We start from the raw sequence: 20,792 nt of genomic DNA on the forward strand, positions 1-20,792 counted from the left end.
TCCAACCGATTGAGTTATTTTTCGAGGACATTTATTCTTTTTTATTAGTTGAGAAAAAAAATATTACGAGGGTATTGATAGTAATTTATTATCTATAGAAAAAAAAACATAAAAAATGAAGTTAATATCTAATCCAATATTAATTTATTATCTATAGAAAAAAACATAAAAAATAAATTTAATACCTAGTCAAACAAGATTAATCTTGTTAAATTAAGAATTGGTCAGGACTACCATATTATTCTTATGAAATAATTATAAAATAAAAATATAATTGTATTATATACATATTTGCTGAGCCTTCCTAGTGACATGGGAAGAGGGTATGCTTGGTTCGTAGGCCACCTACCGGCTACCGCCAAAAGAAGGAAGAAAATGGGGCAATGAAGCAAACGTGTACATGGACACGTAAGCCAAGAAGCGTCCAAAACATTTCCACACACACGAACTGTGTCTGTGGCCAAGACCACGCGTCAGGGTACTCGTCCAATCAGAATCCCCAAATCCCAAACGCTCATCTTCCCACTTGCCACGTGTCCCACCCACCTCCACCCCTTTCCCTCCATTTCTTTCTATTTTTCCACTTTCCCTCACCTCCTCCAGTCCTCCTGTCTTCTTCTTCTTCCTTTCAAGGCTTCAACTGCTTCACTGTCACAACCACACAGAGAAAAGAAAACCCTTCTCTATCTGTCACGGTCGCAAATGAGAAATTAGGGATCAACTACTCTCCGGAAAAACCCAATTCATGGCGACTTCTCTACTTTTGCCTGAGCTCATTTTTCTCTCTCCGCAAACCTTTCCCAAGCGCCGGCTTTGTCTCTCTGGGCATTCTCCGTGTAGAAATCGGCGGAAAAGCCTTTCTGTTCGGACTCCAATTAGGGCTGTGAATGAGGAAGGTGTGGCAGTGGAAGAGAGGGAAAGGCGATTGGTCAAGGAATTGAATGGGAATGGAGCTGCTAGTGGTTCGAGGTATGGCGCGTACTCGAATGGCGGCGTGGGTGTGTCCGAGAGTGAGAATGGGAGCTTGGTGAAGTATGTCAACGGGAATGGTGTGGCGGCGGCGGCGGCGGAGGTGGTGCTGGAAGTTGAAGATCCTGTGGCGAAGGAGGCGGGGAGGAAGAGAAGGGTAGAGGAGATTGGGAAAGAAGACGCCTGGTTCAAGCAAGCTGGGGGAGATTCCGTTGAGGTAAAATGGGTGTTGATTTGAGTTTTCAGTTACATGGAATTTGAAACAAAATGTTTGCTTGGCTGTTCTGTTATTGTTTTCGATTTTGGGTTTAGTGAATTTGAATTCAGCTAAGAAAAGTACAGATTCGGAATTGGGGTCTGGGATTCAATGATGAAAGACCCAACTCTATGCAAAGCAAGGCAGCTTTAGTGTGTTCCAAACCAAATTTGTTGTTGTTGTTGGAATGTTGGTGGTGGTTGTGTTGTCTAGGTGGGTTACGCATCTTATGTGAGATTTTTTTTTGAGGGAAATATGAGCGTTTTTTCATTGATAAGTTTCGCATGCACCCATGGGTCTTAAACCATCACCTCACCCTCTATCCCATTCTTTCTTTCTTTTTTTTTTTTCTTTTTTTTTTTTTTAATTATTTTTTTTATAAGTAAGGAAAACTTCAATAGGATAACAAATATGAAAGTAGCTACAAATAATTAACAACAAAAATATGAAGAATTATAAGTGCCATTTGAGCCAGAGCTCATTGGAGAAATATAAGTGTTAGTGAAATTGAAGTGTATGAATCTTAGAAAGAGATAGATGAAAGAATTGAAGAAAAATGCAAGTGTATTTAAATCATCATGTCATTCTCTGCCATGTAAATTGTAAGTAGGGTTTGATAGATTGTGGAATGCCAGTTCAAATATCCGTCTCTTCTATCACAACTAGGACAAAAGGTTAGTGGATACAAAGTATTCATGATAAGCTAATATAAACGTGCTAATGAGAACATCAATTATTTATACATAAAGAGACAGCTTTTGATGTGTTATTGAAGAATAGAATTCTAGCTATGAATCATGGAGTTCGGGCTGACGGTTGGTTGGTGGGGTTGGCACTGGTGGTTCTAATTAGATTTCCATTGTATGGTTCATATGTCGGGAATTATTCAAATTATGATTATGCAATTCTATTGCTTTGAGCTGACTTCTGGCCTTCTTGCTTCATGTAATGTTATATGTATTTGTTAAGATGTTCCTTAACTAACATATTCTTGGAGTTGATCTATGAGCGGAAAATATACACATATTGCAGCTGACAATATTGCTTTTTCAAGTTATTTTCTGGCTGAAGGGGTTTTGGGGGATGAGGGCCAGACCTTCAATGTAAAACAAAAGACGACAAGAATGTTGAGGAAGATTAGATGAGCAAGATGTGAACTTTAACTTTCTTGAATGTCGAATTCTCTTTTTTTGATAAGTAGAATGTTGAGTTCTCTTTAGTAAGCTAAACAGCTGAATATATTAAACTACCATAAATGGTGTTGTGTGCATGGATGTGGAAGCGGAGTCTACTTTATATAGTTGTGGCATAGGTTTTCATATTTATCTCAATGACATAATTACTTATTTTGTTTGGTTGCTTTATATATAAATATTCCTCGTGATGATAGCACACCCATCTCTTACTTCAGCTCAAGCAGCCAAAAGATACCATTGTGTCGGGATATCATATCCATCTTTCCTAGAAAATGAATATCTCCAGAAAAGATTTTTAAGTTAAATTCCCCCCCCACCCCTCCCTCCCCCCCTCCCCCTTTTCATATATATATATATATATATATCTATCTATGTAAATGTTGAGAATAATCTTTGGGAAAAATACGGGTTTTGCAGGTTTCTGTTGTACCTGGTGGCCGTTGGAATAGATTCAAAACCTACTCAACAATACAGAGGACCTTGGAAATATGGGGATCTGTTCTAACATTTCTCTTTAAGGCTTGGTTGAACAATCAAAAATTCTCTTATCGAGGTCAGGCATCCTCTGGATTGAAAATTTCTAAAACGGTTGAAAGCATGTAGTTTAGGCTCTGTTCACAACTGAAATTCTGATGCTGTTGTGCCAGTAATAACTTTGAAAATCTGGCCCATATCCATCTAGGAGTCCAAGTGAAGAAATAAAAACTTTGCAATATCTAATGCTGGGTGGAAAATAATTTGCAAGTGTTGTGGACGAGAAAGCCATTCAGAAATCCATGGTACAATATTTTTTGATAAGTAGAAATCCATGGTACAACATTAGCTGCTTATAACTCCAAAACTGGGAATTGCTTTATAGAAATAAATCCTATTAGATTCCAGCAAGAAAAAAACTCAGTATCAAGCTGGCGGGTTGAGAATTGATGGACTATTTTAACAAATGTGATTGTAAATGAACCCTATAGTGATCTGAATCAGATTCTAAAGGAACAAAGAGAAATTTTCATTTGACACGGTCAAGAGGAGCAGGAATAAAATCAGCTGACAAATTCCACAAAGAACAATATTGTCCTCTCCCTGCTCCTCATAGCGAAAGAGTTTCTTGTTGTTCTTTATTTAATCTAGATCTAATTTCGAAGATGTGAATTTGCAGGAGGAATGACAGAAGAGAAGAAAGCTTTAAGACGGAAGGCCCTCGCCAAGTGGCTTAAAGAGACTATCTTGAGATTAGGTCCTACATTCATCAAAATTGGGCAGCAGTTCTCCACAAGGGTGGACATTCTTGCTCAAGAATATGTTGATCAGTTGTCAGAACTTCAGGTTGAAGTTTTTCTATTTTAAATTTCATTCATGTGTGCTTCATGCCATAGTGTGCTTCAATGCTTGTCTCTATTTAATATCTTTCCTGCGTATTTTACCGTTAACAAAATTTGCCTGAATAATCAAGTCTTATACTGGCACAAAATATTCACCCTTATGTCTGAATGCAAAATATATGCTGACTGGTACTAGCTGCTCGCATGCTGCATTAAAGTTTTTGTTTGCTCTTCATTGTTCACTCTCTGGTTCTCTTCATTATTCCACTGTCTAGTTCTCATCTTTAAATGAACCAGATTAATGAATACTTATCAAAAAAAAAATAAAAAAAAATGAACCAGATTAATGAATGTGTTTTCATCAATACAACACATTGTTTTGGCATTTAAAACTCTGACTATTGATCTTTAACAGCCTTCTGAGACTTGAATAGTTTTCCTCTTTGTGATCTCGTCTAAGCAACTCTTGTGAGTTCTGTATCTTCTTTGATTGGTGGATAACGATTACTGGAAAGCTAGCCAATTGCTATATATAATTAAGGAAGAGGATTGCCCATTCCATTAGCACATTCAGAATAGAAGTTCTCCATGTAGCCAACATATCAGCAACCAAAATGCGTATCATGAAAGCTCGATACATGCAGGAATGTCAAATAGTGTTTTTTTTTTTTGGGAGGGTGGGGGGTGGGGGGTGGGGGATGATGTTGAAACAAAGGTTTACATCCTTTGAACTCTGATACACATGCACAGCCACACCCAGTAATGTCTTTCTGATCGTTGGTTTGTACAGCAATACTATTTAAATTTTTAACGTCAACATCAGAACATCAGAGTATAGTAATGCCTCTTGATGTGAAACCTTCATTTTAACATTCTTCATAATTTTTTAATTATTCTGTGATAATGAGCACCAGAAGTTTGATTTTTCCATTTCCCCAAAAGAATAAAAAGCATAAACAACAGATTACTGATGTATAAACAAAAAGAAAAGAAAAGAAAAGAAAAGCTAATGTATTTTTTCAGATATGTTTTTTTTGATAAGTAATGTAAAACTTTATTAAAAGCGTAAGGCGCCCCTAAGTACACAAGCCGTATACATAGAGCTCCCACAAGCCCAAAACCCAAAAAAAAGCAAAAAGCCCACTTTCTGTGCTCATTCTGTATTCTGTTGATAGGTAAAGTTCCTTTCAACTTAGAACACGTCAAGTTTGTCAAAGCATGATGATGCAGATGATCTTTTGTCAAAAAGGGTTAGCTTAATAACATATTTATCACTATTCCTTTTTTTCCCCTTTCCTCGGCCATTTACCATTGCTTTGCTACCAGCTTTTTGGAAGTAAAATTTATCCTTGTTTTCCTTCATTTTTTTTTCCTCAAAGAACAAGTGAACAACTTTCATTGGCTATTATGGCTTTGCTATCTTTTTTCTGTATTGCCAATTCTTTTGGTTAGAACTGAATTGGTTTTTTTGCTTCAGGATCAAGTTCCTCCCTTCCCATCAGAGACTGCTGTGTCCATAGTTGAAGAGGAGCTTGGAGTTCCTGTGAATGATGTCTTTGATCGGTTTGACTACGAACCAATAGCTGCTGCAAGTCTCGGTAATCTTGATTTGCTTTTGATGCTGTGTTAAAAAAAAAAAAGTGCATTATTTTTTATATAAGTAAACCAATCTCATTAGGCAGTGCAGAGGGGTGCAACCTGTGTATACATGGAATATACAAGTTAGATCCCCTATAAGGGAGAAAAAGAAGAACAAAAGTCCAAAAATTCCGTATAACTAGAAAAGTGAGGACTGTTATACGCTGCCATCCATGCATAAAAGGATTTGAAATAGCAGATTTTAGATCTACCACCGAAATCTCGCAATCTTCAAAACTCCCTGCATTCCGTTCTCTTCAAATGCACCACATTAACCACAAAGGAGCCATTTTCCAAACTTCTAAAATGTTATGTCTTCCCACATGATCTCTCCAGCTAGCCAACAACTTTGTTACCTTTCTAGGCATAACTCACTTTATGCCAAAAAGACGGAATAGCGCAACCCATAACTCTCTTGTGACATTAGCTAAAGTGTTCCTTATTTTATTTTGTTTTATTTTTGTTTATTATGGTAAAACTGTTTCTAGGTTTATAGTTGCAATTGCTGATAAGATAAGATTTGAAGTATGGTAATAGTATATCTATTTTATGCAGGTCAGGTTCACCGTGCGAGATTAAAGGGACAGGATGTTGTTGTTAAAGTACAAAGGCCTGGTCTCAAGGGCCTTTTTGATATTGATCTTAAAAACCTGAGGGTTAGTTGTCTTATATGCTTAAAACACTATGCTTCTTGTTTCAGTGGTTGGTATAAAGGTGAAATTCCCACTATTCATCATATTTGATTTTTTGGTCCTTTTAGCTCGAAATTGTCTTCCTTGATTTCTTTGGCTTGGCAAAATTGAAAATTTTCATCAGATATATTACTTAACATACTGTGATTATGAAATCATGGTAACTAAGACACTTGGTGGAATTTACTTTTTATGCCTTTTCTTCTTTTTGCTTATGTCTTGTATGTGCATGCGCGTGTTTTACCACCTTTATATATGGATATATTTTATAAGTTCTTCTTTGTATTTAAACTGTTAAGGTGTTTAGCAATTCTGACATGCATTGGTCCTATGGCCATTGTTTATTCCAGGTAATTGCAGAATACCTTCAAAAAGTTGACCCAAAGTCAGACGGTGCAAAGAGGGATTGGGTGGCTATCTATGATGAGTGTGCTAGTGTCTTATATCAGGTGACTATATTGCCTTGATTATCTCATTCTTATGTTAGGTTTTTGATGGAATTTCGTAACTATTTCTAATAAATTTAATGCACGTAGATGGATGTAAAGGTTGCTATGCTCAAAGAAAAAATGTATCCATCTGAGACAAGGCTGTTGATATGGAAGAGTAAGGGACAGGAAAGGATAGACTAGTAGTATCATACTGAATCAATTTAGGTATTTTAGGCAACAATATCAAAGATAATATTAGAGAAATTTGTTTGAGAGAGTTCAATCATGAGACAAGGACCAGTTGAAGAAAAAGAAGAATGTGAGTCAAGGTTGTGAGTAAACATTGGTCTATGACTGATCTTGTTTGTGACCAACATAGAATAAAATGCAAAGCAAGATATGTGTCAACAAAATTGGGGGGCCTCTAAAATTTCTTATAGTTTGAACAACACAAGTTGAGTATGTTATATTGCCATTTTGACTGACACAAATCATTTTTGTCCTTGCTTGAGCTTTTGGTGTTATCAAACGACTAGCCATAGGTGTAGTTCTGGTTTATATCCAATTTGTTGGACATGTTTTCTTTATGATGCCTAGCTGATTTTGATCCCCTTTCCTTGTTGGTATGTGATATCAACCAATTGATAGTAAAGAGCTTACAACATTCAAGTTAATACCAAGGGGCCATCAAATGGTTAGATATTATGGTCATGTTGGCAGTCTAGTGATTCAAGTTGGAATCTAATTGGTCTTCTGAAGGCTTACTGAAGAATGCCAAGCTAGTGAGAATGTGATAACATTGAACGTAAAATCTTTATACATGTAGGCAATACTCTGTGAACTGACTTTATGAAGAATATGCCTTGATGTTCTGAGATGGTTTGATCAATAAGGCTGCTGAATGGAGGATTGTGTCAGTGCTACTTTGAAGATTATAATTATGGGAAAATTTGAATGCTATATGTGAAAAGAAATTGCATGAGGATTGCATTTTTAGTTAAACTGTTTATAATTGAATAAAGATTGGAATTAATAAGCAGACCTTTTAGTTTTAACATAGTTATACCTTCTTTTCATTTGCAGTTTTCAGTCCTTAATAGATCATTGATGCCACTTATTCTCAAGTTTTAGTTTGATGTCCAGCTCTTCTCTCTCTCCCTCTCTCCCTTCTTTTACACCCCCTCCCCCCCTCGCTTTTCTCTGTTAAAGATAGCAACCAGAATTTTGAATTTTCAGGAGATTGATTACACCAAGGAAGCTGCAAATGCAGAACTATTTGCAAGTAACTTCAAAAATATGGAATATGTGAAAGTTCCATCAATCTTTTGGGAGTATACGACACCACAGGTTTAATCTTTCAGTAATCGACCTCTCATTCAGGGAACATTGGTTTTATTTATTTATTTTTAAATCTAACCTCCTTTTTAATTATTATCAATTATAATTTTTTGCATGTAGGTTCTGACAATGGAGTATGTCCCAGGGATCAAGATAAACAAGATACAAGCTTTGGATCAGCTGGGTGTTGATCGCCAAAGGTTAATCCAATCTCCTGCCTTTCATCTTGGCGAAATCTTGTTCACATGTGACCAACTCTTATGCTTCTCAGTTGCAAGGATGATTTACTCGTAACACCTGATGATTCTAGTGCTATGTTCTGTAGGTTGGGTCGATATGCTGTTGAATCATACTTGGAACAAATTCTGTCTCATGGTTTTTTTCACGCTGATCCTGTGAGTTCCTGTTTTTGCTTTGACTTTTGATGCTATACAAAGTGGTTAAAGTATACTTATAATTGGCCAACTATGATTATCTTCTGGAATTAGAAAATGATTCCAGAACAGAAACTTATTGTGCTTGCATACGTGCAGAAATGCATTGCATTTATACTTGCATGCCTTTGTTTTAAAAATAAGCAATGCCTATGTCTGAAAGCTTACTGTATGGAAAGATTCTTGAAACATCTGCTACACACTTGAGGCACAAATGTGTAAGGGCTCATGCTTCACCTAGGATTGTCCCTCACATCTTCAAGTGCATGAGTTATCATGTGGCGTTTCTCCTGCACCAACTTGAGGTTATATTGTCTTAAAACTTGAAAGTCAAAAATGATTTTCTTCAATATTATTTGTTTCTTACTTTTAATCTTTACTCGGAATAAGTGAACATGCTGCCTCTCGTAGAGTATAGTTGCTTTTCTAAAAGTAAATCAGGGTTAAGGGAACGACATTGAATAACTAGACAACTTCAACCTCTACCCAAACCGATTCGTGGTCACTTCGACATGGTGACATCAGATATATTGATTTGCATTGTCACACTGGTTTTGTCAATACGCATACTGGAGAAAGTGCTAAAATGAGGTCTTTGTGTTATAGTGTTGTATTAGGGTGGTCAGGTTGGGTGCAGTACAGTTAAGGAAGTATGGAGGTTGGCTTTGTTGTGTTTATTGTGTGTCTTTGGCGTGAGAGGAATGCTCAGAATTTTGAAAATGTAGAGACATCGGTGACAGAGTTGCGGAAGATTGTGTTTAACATGTCTTAAAAAAAAAAAAAAAAAGATTGTGTTTAACACGTTACATACTTGGATAGCTACACATCATAGCTTGCTTGTTTCTAATTTTGCAGATTTTTTGAATTCCTGTTATTTTTCTTTCAATTAGGGGTTCTCTTGTATACTCTCTGTGTACTAGGATTGTGCCTCTTTGCGCTTTATTAATGATATGCAAAGACTGCTGGGAGTCTGGGACGTGATCAAATCTGATATCATGGGGGTCTTTTTTGATTTTCATGCTCATAGCAAATTTGTGAAAAGCCTCAACGCCTCCTTCATTGCCTTAATCCCCAAGACTCCTGAGGCGATTGATCTCGTGGACTTTCAGCCTATTAGCCTCGTGAGTAGTGTTTATAAGATCATTGCTAAAGTCTTTGCTAATAGAATGAGTCGAAATGGCAACCGTGGAACAACACCATTAGCAACATTTGGATGATTTTGAGCACCTTCAGCAGGCTTTGCAAAGCTTCCCTTACTCCCCTCTACGCGAAATGTGTCCACCCCATAGGGATGACAACATTGATCACCCAGAGGCCCTGAACTGAGTTTAGGATTGACTACGGCACCACCAGATGCCTCCATCAACGTCGACCTATCACCATTGGCATGTTTTGCGTCATTTTGAGAGCATCCTGAAGGCCTTACACCACCTCTGACAAGTTGTGCAACACTTGCCTTACTCCCCTCCATGTGAAACAGCAACTGTGGAATAGCACTAGAAGGACCGAGCACTGACTAAAACACCACCCTGGAGATGTCAGCGTGAGCCTACCCTGGCGGCAGTAGAGAACTAGCGCCTGCAGCAGCTAAACCACTCAAAGCTCAAGATCTTTTGCATTGACCCAAGTGAGACGAGCCTGAGCCTAAACCGGGGCGCCCCAATTTCGAAGGCCTAGCAGGCTAGCACCCTTCGAGTTTTTCCATTTTAACAAGTGTGACTTAGGCTTTAGGGGAAACTTAGTCGGAGCTCCCCCCGAGCCCATTGGGGCCTTACCCTTTAACTCTCGGGCTTGGTTGAGCTAGCACTGGGCTTCGGCTCAGCATTGGGCTTCAAGGACCCACCTATGGGCTGGGGCCCAGAACCCATAAGTCCAACTTTAAGACCCTGGTCCACTCAAGCTAGGCATCAAAACTCCTCTATATTGATACTCTCCAACGTCTCTTTAAGGGTGCAGAAATCTAGATTGTCACCAAAATATCCTTTAAATCTTCGGCAGACACCACTAGTATTGAATCTGGGATTTCCTCCAAGCCTTCCATTCCCTGACACACCTGCAAACGGCAGCCGCCCAGTTGTTGTTAGTCCCATCGGGGCACCCAAACAATCCTTTTGAGGAACGCCCTTCAACAAGGCAGATACTGCCGGAGACTTCAAGACCTCTACAAACAGCCTTTTCCCCCTCCGCCGGAGGTGTCAACGATGACAAAGGCTTCCTCTTACCCAGCAATGACTGGTCGGCGAAAGACGACTGGAAGAGGTTAACAAACCAATGCAGCTCCGTGCAAAAATCCTCCACCTTTCGCTATTTCTCCCTTCTAGCACAAGGATTTGACCCTTCTGTCTGCCTCCTCCGTGCTCCTCCACGACCAGGAAATGCCATGCATGTTAGAGCAACATTAGGCGAGGACAGCAGGGGAACCAGCTCTGGAGCGTCTCCAGAACACCGTTGTTCCCATCTCTTGCAGCAGTTGCTCAACAGTGGCTAGTAACCAGCGGCTGTCAGCCTTACCCAAGAACAAGTATCGAATATAACCCCTGCAACTTTCATGAATCCAAACCCCAGAATACATATCCTCCACCACAATTTCAAACGATTTGGATTCAATTGAACAACACCTAAGCAACCCCATAACTCTAAACTGATCTCAAACACAGAGCACCTAATGCAGAGTAAAAAAGCGAGACTCTAGCATGGGCAGACTTCTATCCAGACATTCATTATGGTACCAATGATAGAGTGGTTCTGTTAAGCCTTCCATGTTCACAGCCTCACTCAATTTCTTTAACGATCTATTTTTATCTACAAATTAGGAAACTGTGGTCCACATGTTTTTTTATGATTACACGCTTTGGGTTCCTGCCATTAAATATCTGTCACCTAGATGTGACTGGAACCACTTTTTGTTCCTTTATGCAGCACCCTGGAAATATTGCTGTTGATGATGTCAATGGTGGAAGGTTGATCTTTTATGATTTTGGAATGATGGGGAGGTATTTTCTGGACCCTGTGCTGTGTATCTACAGTAAGAATCCACTGATGTATATTGTTTCTCAAATGTTGTCTGTCTTGTGCGTTTACTATCTCTGCACCTTGCAGTATTAGTCAAAATATCAGAGAAGGTTTGCTGGAAACATTCTATGGTGTTTATGAGAAGAATCCTGATAAGGTAATTATTTTCACTAAAGAATGGTGGCCATTATTGGCGTTACCATATGTTAATGTTATCCTGTTCCCATGCTTGTTTGTGATGTACTTATCTGTGGAAACTCATATGCTAGTACAGGTCCTTCAGGCAATGATTCAAATGGGTGTTCTTGTGCCTACTGGAGATATGACTGCTGTCAGACGAACAGCACAGTTCTTCCTTAACAGGTGCTCTGTGTAGAGTGGAAATTTTTTCATGGGTTCCCTTTCTTCGCTTTCTTTCTCTTTTAAATATTCTAGTCAATTGTAATATTTTTACTTTCTTTCTTTCTTAAATATCTTATTCCATTAATTTCTTGACAAAACAGAAACTAGCTAAAGTTGAGTTCTGCCTCAAGTGCTCACTTGGGCAGAATGTCAGGTCAAGTGTAATATTCAGAGGACACTAACAATGCTTCTTGCTGACTAATTTATTGCTCAATAGAGCTGACATAGAAGTCTTTTGGAAATTCTACAAGATAAGAAGATATAGCTTTGGTTTAAGAGAAGTTTTAGCCTAAGGTTGTTGTAGTGTTGTAATTCTGTCATATATTAGTGATACTGTAATACTTGTGTTATTGTTAATCATATACAGTTTTTACTGACTTTAGCTATACTTGACATTCTGTTGTTTCATGATTTTAGTAGGATGATGTTGGTTTAAGTACAGCTTTTCTGCACTGATTGGTAATGCTAATGTTTTAGTTGCACTGTAACCTCAAATAAGAACTTGAACCCCTGGGTAATTTCAATATACAAAGAAGTACAGCCTGAATTCTCTCTAGACATTTTTTCTGATTGAACCTTTTCTGATTATGAAATTCTTTGCTGACTGTTTTGCAGTTTTGAAGAGCGTCTTGCTGCACAAAGAAAAGAAAGAGAGATTGCTGCAGCAGAGCTTGGTTTTAAAAAGCCATTGAGCAAGGAGGAAAGAGTAATGAAAAAGAAACAAAGGCTGGCTGCAATTGGTAAGTCATCTGGGTATATTTTATGCTTGTGATAAGTCCTATGCTTGTTGACAAGAAATCTAATATAGCAACTGATTGACAAAATATTTTTGAGAGCTAAGTACATGTGGTAGCCCTGATAAATATAATGCATGCTGGGCTATTTGGTTTGGTAAAAATGCAAATAGCTTGGGGTTATATATTGTAAAGCATGTTCTCAGGGACAGCAATGAATTGCCATACCCCTTCTGCTTCTTACCAGTATATAAAATTAGAACTGGTTGGCTTCTCCTTTTCTGATCTGTGATGGGATTACAGGGGAAGATTTATTAGCCATTGCAGCAGATCAACCCTTTCGATTTCCTGCTACATTCACATTTGTTGTTAGAGCATTTTCAGGTAATATAATAAGACCTTGGTGGCTTCGTTGAGATGAATTGTAATGCTACATGAACATCAGAATAGTAAACTATTGTCATCTCTGCAGTTTTGGATGGCATTGGGAAGGGCCTTGACCCTAGATTTGATATTACTGAGATTGCCAAACCGTGAGTTTGATCTTAGTTTCATCCAATTCTCTGAGATTTAGGAAGCTATATATTCTCCGCATCTCACATGTCTTTGATACCTTACCTTGTAGCTATGCACTGGAGTTGCTAAGGTTTCGGGAAGCAGGAGTTGAAGTTATCTTAAAGGCAAGTTTAACTATCTTGATTCTACTTTAATCTTCTACATTGGTATAGATTGTTTCCTGATTTCTTAGTGAACTTTATAAATGTTTCAGGACTTTAGAAAGCGATGGGACAGACAGTCCCAGGCATTCTACAACTTATTCAGACAGGCTGACAGAGTTGAAAGGCTTGCAGAAATTATCCAACGATTGGTATTTATTGAAAATTATTTGTGGTATTCATATGTTTCACCGATTGTGTGGGTTTCAAATTGATGTTCCTTATCCATTTAATACAGGAGCAAGGTGATCTCAAACTACGAGTTCGAACTTTGGAGTCTGAGAGGGCATTCCAGCGTGTTGCAGCAGTTCAGAGGACAGTAGGAAATGTGAGTTCAGCTGATTTGTCCTCAAATTTTTTGTTTTTTTCAGCTCATGATAATTGAACAAATAATCAATTTGTTCCTTTTCGCATCCTTTACCGTTTCATCAATTATAAAGAAAAGAATTTATGAAACTTGGAGGGTTATTAAGCCTTGAGGCTTCCAAGGTCAAGATCCCCAAAACAAGGAAAAAATAAAATAAAATAAAACTAAAATAGGTGCCAAGATAGTGTTTATATGAAGGCTTTTGAGTATGGTACTAATCATCATTTTCTGAAAGTCTGTACTAATTGCTTATATGATACTTATCAAAAAAAATTGCTTATATGATATCATTTCTCTGGAAGATTTTGTATTCCATTTCTAAGTATTCTAATAACATTGTTCAATCACTATTTGATTCGTATTCTTATGTAACGTTCGACTGAAATACAAATGCAAGGTATTGATAATCTATGGTGCTCGGAGGGCTGTATCAAAGATAGTTCTGTGCGTGTACTTAGAAATTGCTCAATATGTATTCAGGCCACAGAAAATAGTAAAAAAAAAGATTCAAGGACAAAAGAAAAAAGAATAGGAATATGTTCATACATGTTCGTATGCTGTTAATTCCTGATATGACTTGAATATATGTATATGCTTGCATACTAAGGTAATTGCTATAACGGATTTTCGACGAACAACTTAAAATACTAAATTGGAAACATTTCAGTTTCATCTTTTGGATGGGTTATTATGAATTATCTTGTAAGTTTGGCTGATATTTGTCAGAGTAAACTTTTTGGAATATTCTCTATGTTACTCCTTGACTGTATCTCGTTTTGAGAAATTAACAGGCAGTAGCTGCTGGGAGCCTAATAAACCTTGCCACAATTTTCTATTTTAATTCCGTTCGAGTAAGCTATCCATATCCATTTTACTCTTTGTTATTTATAGCAATATAAAGTCTCTATGGTGCTTAATTTTGTTCAGTGCTTTTCTCAAATTGTTCCTCTTTAGGTGCCTGCAATTGTTGCATATGTCTTCTGCGCATTTTTTGGCTTTCAAGTTCTATTTGGTATTATAAAAGTCAGAAAACTAGATGAACGGGAGAGGTTGATAACAGGAACTGCTTAAACAACTGGTAAGTGAATCCCCATTTATTCTATAGGGTATGTATATCATGTTTTAGTTCTTTACACCATCCCTAATAGGTAAAGAAGTGGAGATACATAATGTGCGAGACTTGTTGATATTTAAAGCATGGAATGGAGTACCTTCCTTCTTAGAAGTACATGTGCGTGATATCTACTGCAAAATATGGTTTTTTTTTTTTTTTTTAAATATTCATTGAAGCCTCTTTATATTCATTTTTCCAGCTTTTCCTTTCCTATATAAGATTAAAAGATTGCAGATGTGAGTGTCGGTAATGTGTGACAAAAAATTCCAATGAAGGACAGGATCTAGAACCCAAAACCAACTTTCTTAGTGTCAACTTCTGAACTTTTAATTATACCATCAATTGCTATGCGTGGGAGGTCTGCAAGCTAGGAGATGATGAAATGACTTCTCATGGATCATTCACATTCTGACATTTAGAATGTTAATTTGTTCAACGAATCTGTACAAACAAGTAGTACTGGGAGATAAGAATAAGGAATAGAAGACTTGAAGGATTCTCCTTAAAGTTTGCAAAGAGACCTTTTTCTTTTTTTGGTTTGCCGCCCTCCCATCACAATTTTGAGTGTACCTCCCAATGAGTGCATTTACTGCTCATCTACCCACTGGTGCTAAAGTCTGCCAAGAGAACAAACAATTGATACCCGGGGAAAAACTGAAGACTGATTTGAAGCATCTAGAAAGGAAGATTATCTCAAGTCAGCTCGTTATATCACTGAACAAATAGTTCCCACCACATAAAGCAGATCATCAAGAGTGCCATTTCTGTAATGTTTTCACAATAAAACCATTATCTACTCACCATTCTTGGCCTTAGCAATAAATTACTCAGAGCCTTACCCGGTATCACATATAATAAGTGATAGGGCATTTAGGAGCTCCTTAAATGAAGTCAATGATAAATCCAATGAACTGCAAAAATGAACAGCTAAGAAAATTTATAATTGCTATAACAATGTGCCAATGCTTGGGGTGACCTTTTTGATATAATCATTCTTCTGATAGGGAGTGTGAAGCATTTTACCGGTTATATTTTTTTGCTGTATCATTGTTATTGCTGTGATGTGTTTATGTGTTATGAATCTTGACTTTGGACCACTGCAGTTCCTTGGTTGGGCACAATGCAGATCTAGAGTGGAGATTCAGCTCATATCAAGCTCTCTAACTTCCCAAGTCATCAGCTGCAATAATCGGAAAAAGGAAAGAGCTTAAAAGAGCACTTTCATTCAAGGTTCTTTTACCATCAATATGAGCTAAAAGTTCCAACTCATTGATTTATGATAAGAAATTCTTAAGGCTGAACACTTCAAATGCTTACTTATAGTGAGAGTAGAACTTGTAATTAGGTTAGCTAAAGCCACTTGGTTGTAATTTTGAGTTGCCACAAGAATGTCCCCAAAAGGACTCGAAGTCTCTTGCCGTGGTGTCTTTATTGGCAGGCTGATGTCCATAAATGATAGCTTTCAACGTCAAGTAGGAGTTGCATGTATAAAAAATTCTATGTTAGATGTTGGCACTGTTACCTCCCATCTTATTTGAGTGGATGGGATGTCCAGTAGTGGTATATAATTTTGTAGGATGAATAAATTTATTCAATAAGATTTGCTCCCTTTCTGAGATTTGTTTCAACTTTCTCTGGTGCAAATTGTAATGGTGGTTGTGAACCTCAAACACTTGTTTTCTTTGCCCTAGTCTTTCACCAACAAAACATGCTTTCAATTTATTCAGATTTGGTCTTTTCACTTGAAGCAAATTCAGTACATGTATAATGTACAATGTTGCAGCTAATTAAGTTCTTATTTGTACAAAAATGAAAATGGAGGAGTTCAACTGCATGAAGGATTTCTCTTCGTGGTGAATCGATTGTCTAGTTTTATTATCTGTTTTTGTTAATTTCCTTATCGACGTCAATTTAGAATAATTAGAGCGTCTATGAAAGCCATGTACTTCCTTTAATTAATTTATCTATGAGAAACTATATTTCAATTTACGTTGTGAGTTGTGATTGCTCTGGTTTTCTTCCTTGGCGAGATGTCCATCCTTTAGTTCTTCATCTATTTGCGTGACATGCCTTCCCTTACAGTGTCGGAGAAGGGAAATGCTTGATGGGGGACACTCATCCGTCCCCCATCACTCATTTATAATAAAAGAATAATTTTTTTATTAAAAAATGCCCACAGGAGACGGATGAGTAGCAAGCCTCGTCGGAGAAGGCTCTAATTTTGGGCGATGAGAAGACTCATAGAGGAAAGAGAATACAGCTTCTCCCTCTAAAAACTGTTGACAACGTTTGGTTTTAACCTATAAATTATTGGTCATAAAATGATTATTCTTAGTCGAAGCAAATATATTTACTAGAATGAGAAGTGGAGTTGGACGGACATAATTAATCCAAGAAATGTGATAGATGATAGCATTGATTAGATTCTGATGGCACGGGACGTTTGGAGTATTGTACATATTGTAATGAATGGGGACATGATACATACACGTGTAAATTTACAGAAGAAGAATGGAGACCCATGTTCATCGACAATGATTATGATCTGTATGATGGTTATTACAGTGATGATTAAAAAGAAGCAGAATCAGTATTACCTAGATAATAATGAAATGACAATACGGAGAAAGTGAAGAATTATGGAAGATATGGAGAAGATATGAAGACGATATGGAGAAAGCGGAGAATTATGAAAGATAGCACAGTCAGTTGGAATGAATTATGCACTACCTCTGTCGACACAGAAGACAAAAATAATAGACTGATAAAATTTTATCAGTATTCAAGAATTATTGCTGCATTTACTGTTGAAGTCTCAAAATCAGTCAGAAAATCATGCCGACTTTAACTGTATATATTTGTAACTACATCATGCATTAAATGAGAAAAAGATTGCAAGCAACAAAAAAGTTTAAACAGGGGTGGATATAAAATGATTATATTGAGTTGGTCTAAGACATGCCTTTTTTGCTATTAAGATAAAGATAGAGAGAGAGAGAGAGAGAGAGAGAGAAAACAGGGTTTAGGGCAATAACATGGTCTAAACACTCTGGAGATTCACTCAGCTTAAAAAGAGTATTTGCATCACTAATTAAGAAAGACAATAAGAACATTAGTACCAAAAAGTAAAGGTGAAATTTTAAAAACAAATGTTGTAAATGTTTGTAATGGTTGGTTCTAGTACTAGAGAATGCCATTAAAAAAACCCAAAGAAATCCTAAAAAGATTCCCACAATTGTCATGTTCTCGTGCTCTTCCTGACAATAATTTTGCGTGCATGTGTGTGTATATGAGTGAGAATCTTGAATGAGTCACCATTTTACCACCAACTCATTCGACAAACCACTGTCCATTGTCCTAGGGCTTTGAAGCCAGTTCAGCTGAACCCAAGTGAGAAGAACAGTATTGTATTGTTAATCTCCTAGCTCACCAACCAAGAAAGTATCTTGGAAGAGAACTTTAGATAAGCCTCAAGTTAAGCTGCGTTTGATATTGTAATTTTGTAGATAGAAAGTCTGATTTTAAATCAAATTGTAGAAAATAAATCGTTTGAAATTGTGTTTTTAAAATTTTACTTTTTTAAATCGCACATTTTAAAATTGTAAAGCTAAACAAATCCTTAGTCCGACGTTTAAGAAACTAGTTGTTAGTCTATTTCAAGAATTCATGTTGTTTTGCTCAAAGCAAACAGCTGGATCAGTGAAGTTCAAGATGGGTCAAACCTACATGCTGGAAAATTTACCCTTATGGGATCTAATATATAGGATGACACCCATATTTCTTTAGTATTAAAATATTGCTCCTGTTGCCTTGCCGGCCATGTTAGTTCATCAGGTTGAAATTGTCTTCTAAGATACTCTTTTATATATATATATATATATATATATTTCTAATATTCTGTTTTAGTCATATATATTTGTAGCAGTGTACCATAACCAATCCAAAAGAAAGCAAGAAAGCCGATTCAGCGATTGAAGATATTAGAAAAACATTTTTGCTTGTATTGTAATCCACAAGATATTGACTTGTGATTGTTTAAGATTTGTACCTATAATTAGACTGCAAATCCTGAACAATAGGGGAAGTATAGACTGTATAGTTCTTCAGAAAAACATATACATAACTTATCAATGAACAATTATGCTTGCATCATGACAGGATATGATTGGCTGTTTTCTTTCTTTTAGATCTACCCATTGATATATATATATATATATATATATATATATATATATATATATATATATATATGATTGGATTTGAAAGGCAAAGAAAAAAAAAAAGAGAAAAATCAATGATTGAATTTTGTAACGATGGTTATGCCCACACTCATTAATCATGTTCATTTTATATCAACGGACGTCACGCATTTTAAGTGGCGTAATTCTCATGTTAGTCAATAGTCATTTAAAAAAAAAAAATTATTTAAAACACGTCACGTCAATTGATGTAAAATAAATGTAATAATTGAGTGTGGAAAGTGATATTACTCATAAACAAAACAATAGTCTTCGTCTCTTCTCTTCAAGAGAAATGATTCATTTTCTCATTTCATCTTTTTTCCATCATTAGCTTACTTTTGAAAATTACTATTAGATCTGTGGGGCCGATACGAGAAATTCACATAAGCCCCACAAATTAAAATAGGAAAATGAATGGTCCGGATCGGAGGAAGATGTATAGCACATCCCTTTGAGTCCGTTAAGAAGCAAAAGCAACCATATATTAACGTTTGGAACTTGTTTGGTATTACGACTTACAAGAACACCATCTGAGAGGTGATCAGAGAAAGATGTGCTTTGGGAGATATCATGATTTGGTAAATACAAACAGCATCAATGGACTCCGCTATATGTATATATATGCTTGTTGAAGATGTTATACTCAACAAGAAAAAGAAGGTATTTATATATATTGCTTGCTCTAAACAGGATGATCATGAGTACATGCACGCTACAAACTGATCCGTTGAAACTTGAAAGCCAATTTACAGTACAAGAAAGAAGTCATATATATATTATTCAAGGAAGAGAGTTGGTGTAGATATAATCTTCATTCTCGAAAACATTCTCTTCCGAACTACCGTTTCCTTCTTTGCACTCAACAATCCCCTCGCTACACTCTGCTCTTCCCTGCATCGAAATCATATCCATTTTCAAAGTTTTGGCAAATACATTAGAGAGAGAGAGAGACAGAGAGAGAGAGAGATTACCACATTTACAGAAGTCTGCGCAGAGCCCACGAGCATTTCAGTGGAATCTGATTTGCCATGAGAAACAAATATCAAATAGTAAAAGAGAACCAAAAAGAGAGAGACAACGAGTCTTGAAAATCTCATGGTACTTGCTGTAATGGATGATTTGAAAACAAGAAGCAAGTACTACTAATATATATGATGATGAGGGTCTTAAGATGATGAAGAAGAAGAAGACAGCACCGACATGATCTTGAAAGCTTCTTGGTACAATCTTTTACATATATATTATGGAGTTTGCAGGTGTTACCTTCTTTTGACCTGTCTCCTGATTCCTTGGCAGCAAGCTCGAGCCTCAAGAACATGGGTTGGCTTATCTTGGTATCTTCTCACTAAAATATACATAGAGAGAGAGAGAGAGAGAGAGTGGGAGTGAGGGAGAGAGGAAGGGAAGCTGTCACTTGTCACTTGTCACTTGTTTGGTCTCCAAGATTCCTCTCTTCTAGCTCATCACTTGGTGTCTCGTGCATGCGCGCACTTCCGCCCACTCTCGATCTACTGACTTACCTACCACCGTCGATCATCCAAAGAGCGTTAACTTCATCTTGCCAGCCATTTGAGCATTCAATGTGCATAAAAAAAGGTTTCTCTCTCGATCTCTCTCTCTACAAAAATGGGAGATCCTTAGCACTATTAATACGAATAGAGGAAAAAAAAGAAAGATGAGAGGGAATCCTTCCAAAGGAATTATTGGAAGCGGCACATTTGGCAAATACACAGTATTATTAATTTGGGTCACATTAGGTTGTATATGCGTACGTGGTTATTGAATGCGATTATTAACTGCATCCGTATTATGCAGTTATCACCTTTAGATAATCGCATTCGTATTTTGCGATTACTAATTGCTATCCACATAGTTATTGTGATTATCAAGTAAATAATTATTATCGTCATATGATCAAGTTAATGAGCAATTTGAG

General features: G+C 36.9%; 1 protein-coding gene and 1 long non-coding RNA gene across 3 annotated transcripts; one reads left to right on the plus strand and one right to left on the minus strand.

Annotated features, from left to right (window-relative positions):
- Positions 1–586: 586 nt before the first annotated feature.
- LOC133857055 (protein ACTIVITY OF BC1 COMPLEX KINASE 8, chloroplastic) lies at positions 587–16,243 on the plus strand. Of its 2 annotated transcripts, XR_009898293.1 has the most exons (22): positions 587–1,186; positions 2,839–2,974; positions 3,575–3,741; positions 5,215–5,335; positions 5,931–6,031; positions 6,418–6,516; positions 7,735–7,845; positions 7,957–8,036; positions 8,162–8,231; positions 11,190–11,263; positions 11,370–11,439; positions 11,557–11,645; positions 12,300–12,424; positions 12,722–12,802; positions 12,891–12,951; positions 13,044–13,098; positions 13,188–13,286; positions 13,373–13,462; positions 14,293–14,352; positions 14,456–14,579; positions 14,650–14,732; positions 15,719–16,243. XR_009898293.1 is itself a non-coding variant. In XM_062292160.1 (21 exons), exons 1-20 carry the CDS (start codon positions 746–748, stop codon positions 14,570–14,572), a joined length of 2,247 nt encoding a protein of 748 aa, XP_062148144.1. In that variant the 5' UTR covers positions 587–745; the 3' UTR covers positions 14,573–14,579; positions 15,719–16,243. The 2 variants fall into 2 exon arrangements, 1 of the variants encoding a protein (XP_062148144.1); XM_062292160.1 differs by lacking the exon at positions 14,650–14,732.
- A 3,225-nt stretch (positions 16,244–19,468) lies between these two features.
- On the minus strand, positions 19,469–20,588 carry LOC133858089 (uncharacterized). Its single transcript, XR_009898433.1, has 2 exons — positions 19,828–20,588; positions 19,469–19,747 (listed from the first exon to the last, which is right to left on the minus strand). It is a non-coding gene; the product is annotated as an uncharacterized LOC133858089 (long non-coding RNA).
- Between the last annotated feature and the right edge of the window lie 204 nt (positions 20,589–20,792).

This window comes from Alnus glutinosa, chromosome 14 (assembly GCF_958979055.1).
Source record: "Alnus glutinosa chromosome 14, dhAlnGlut1.1, whole genome shotgun sequence".
Taxonomy (NCBI): domain Eukaryota; kingdom Viridiplantae; phylum Streptophyta; class Magnoliopsida; order Fagales; family Betulaceae; genus Alnus; species Alnus glutinosa.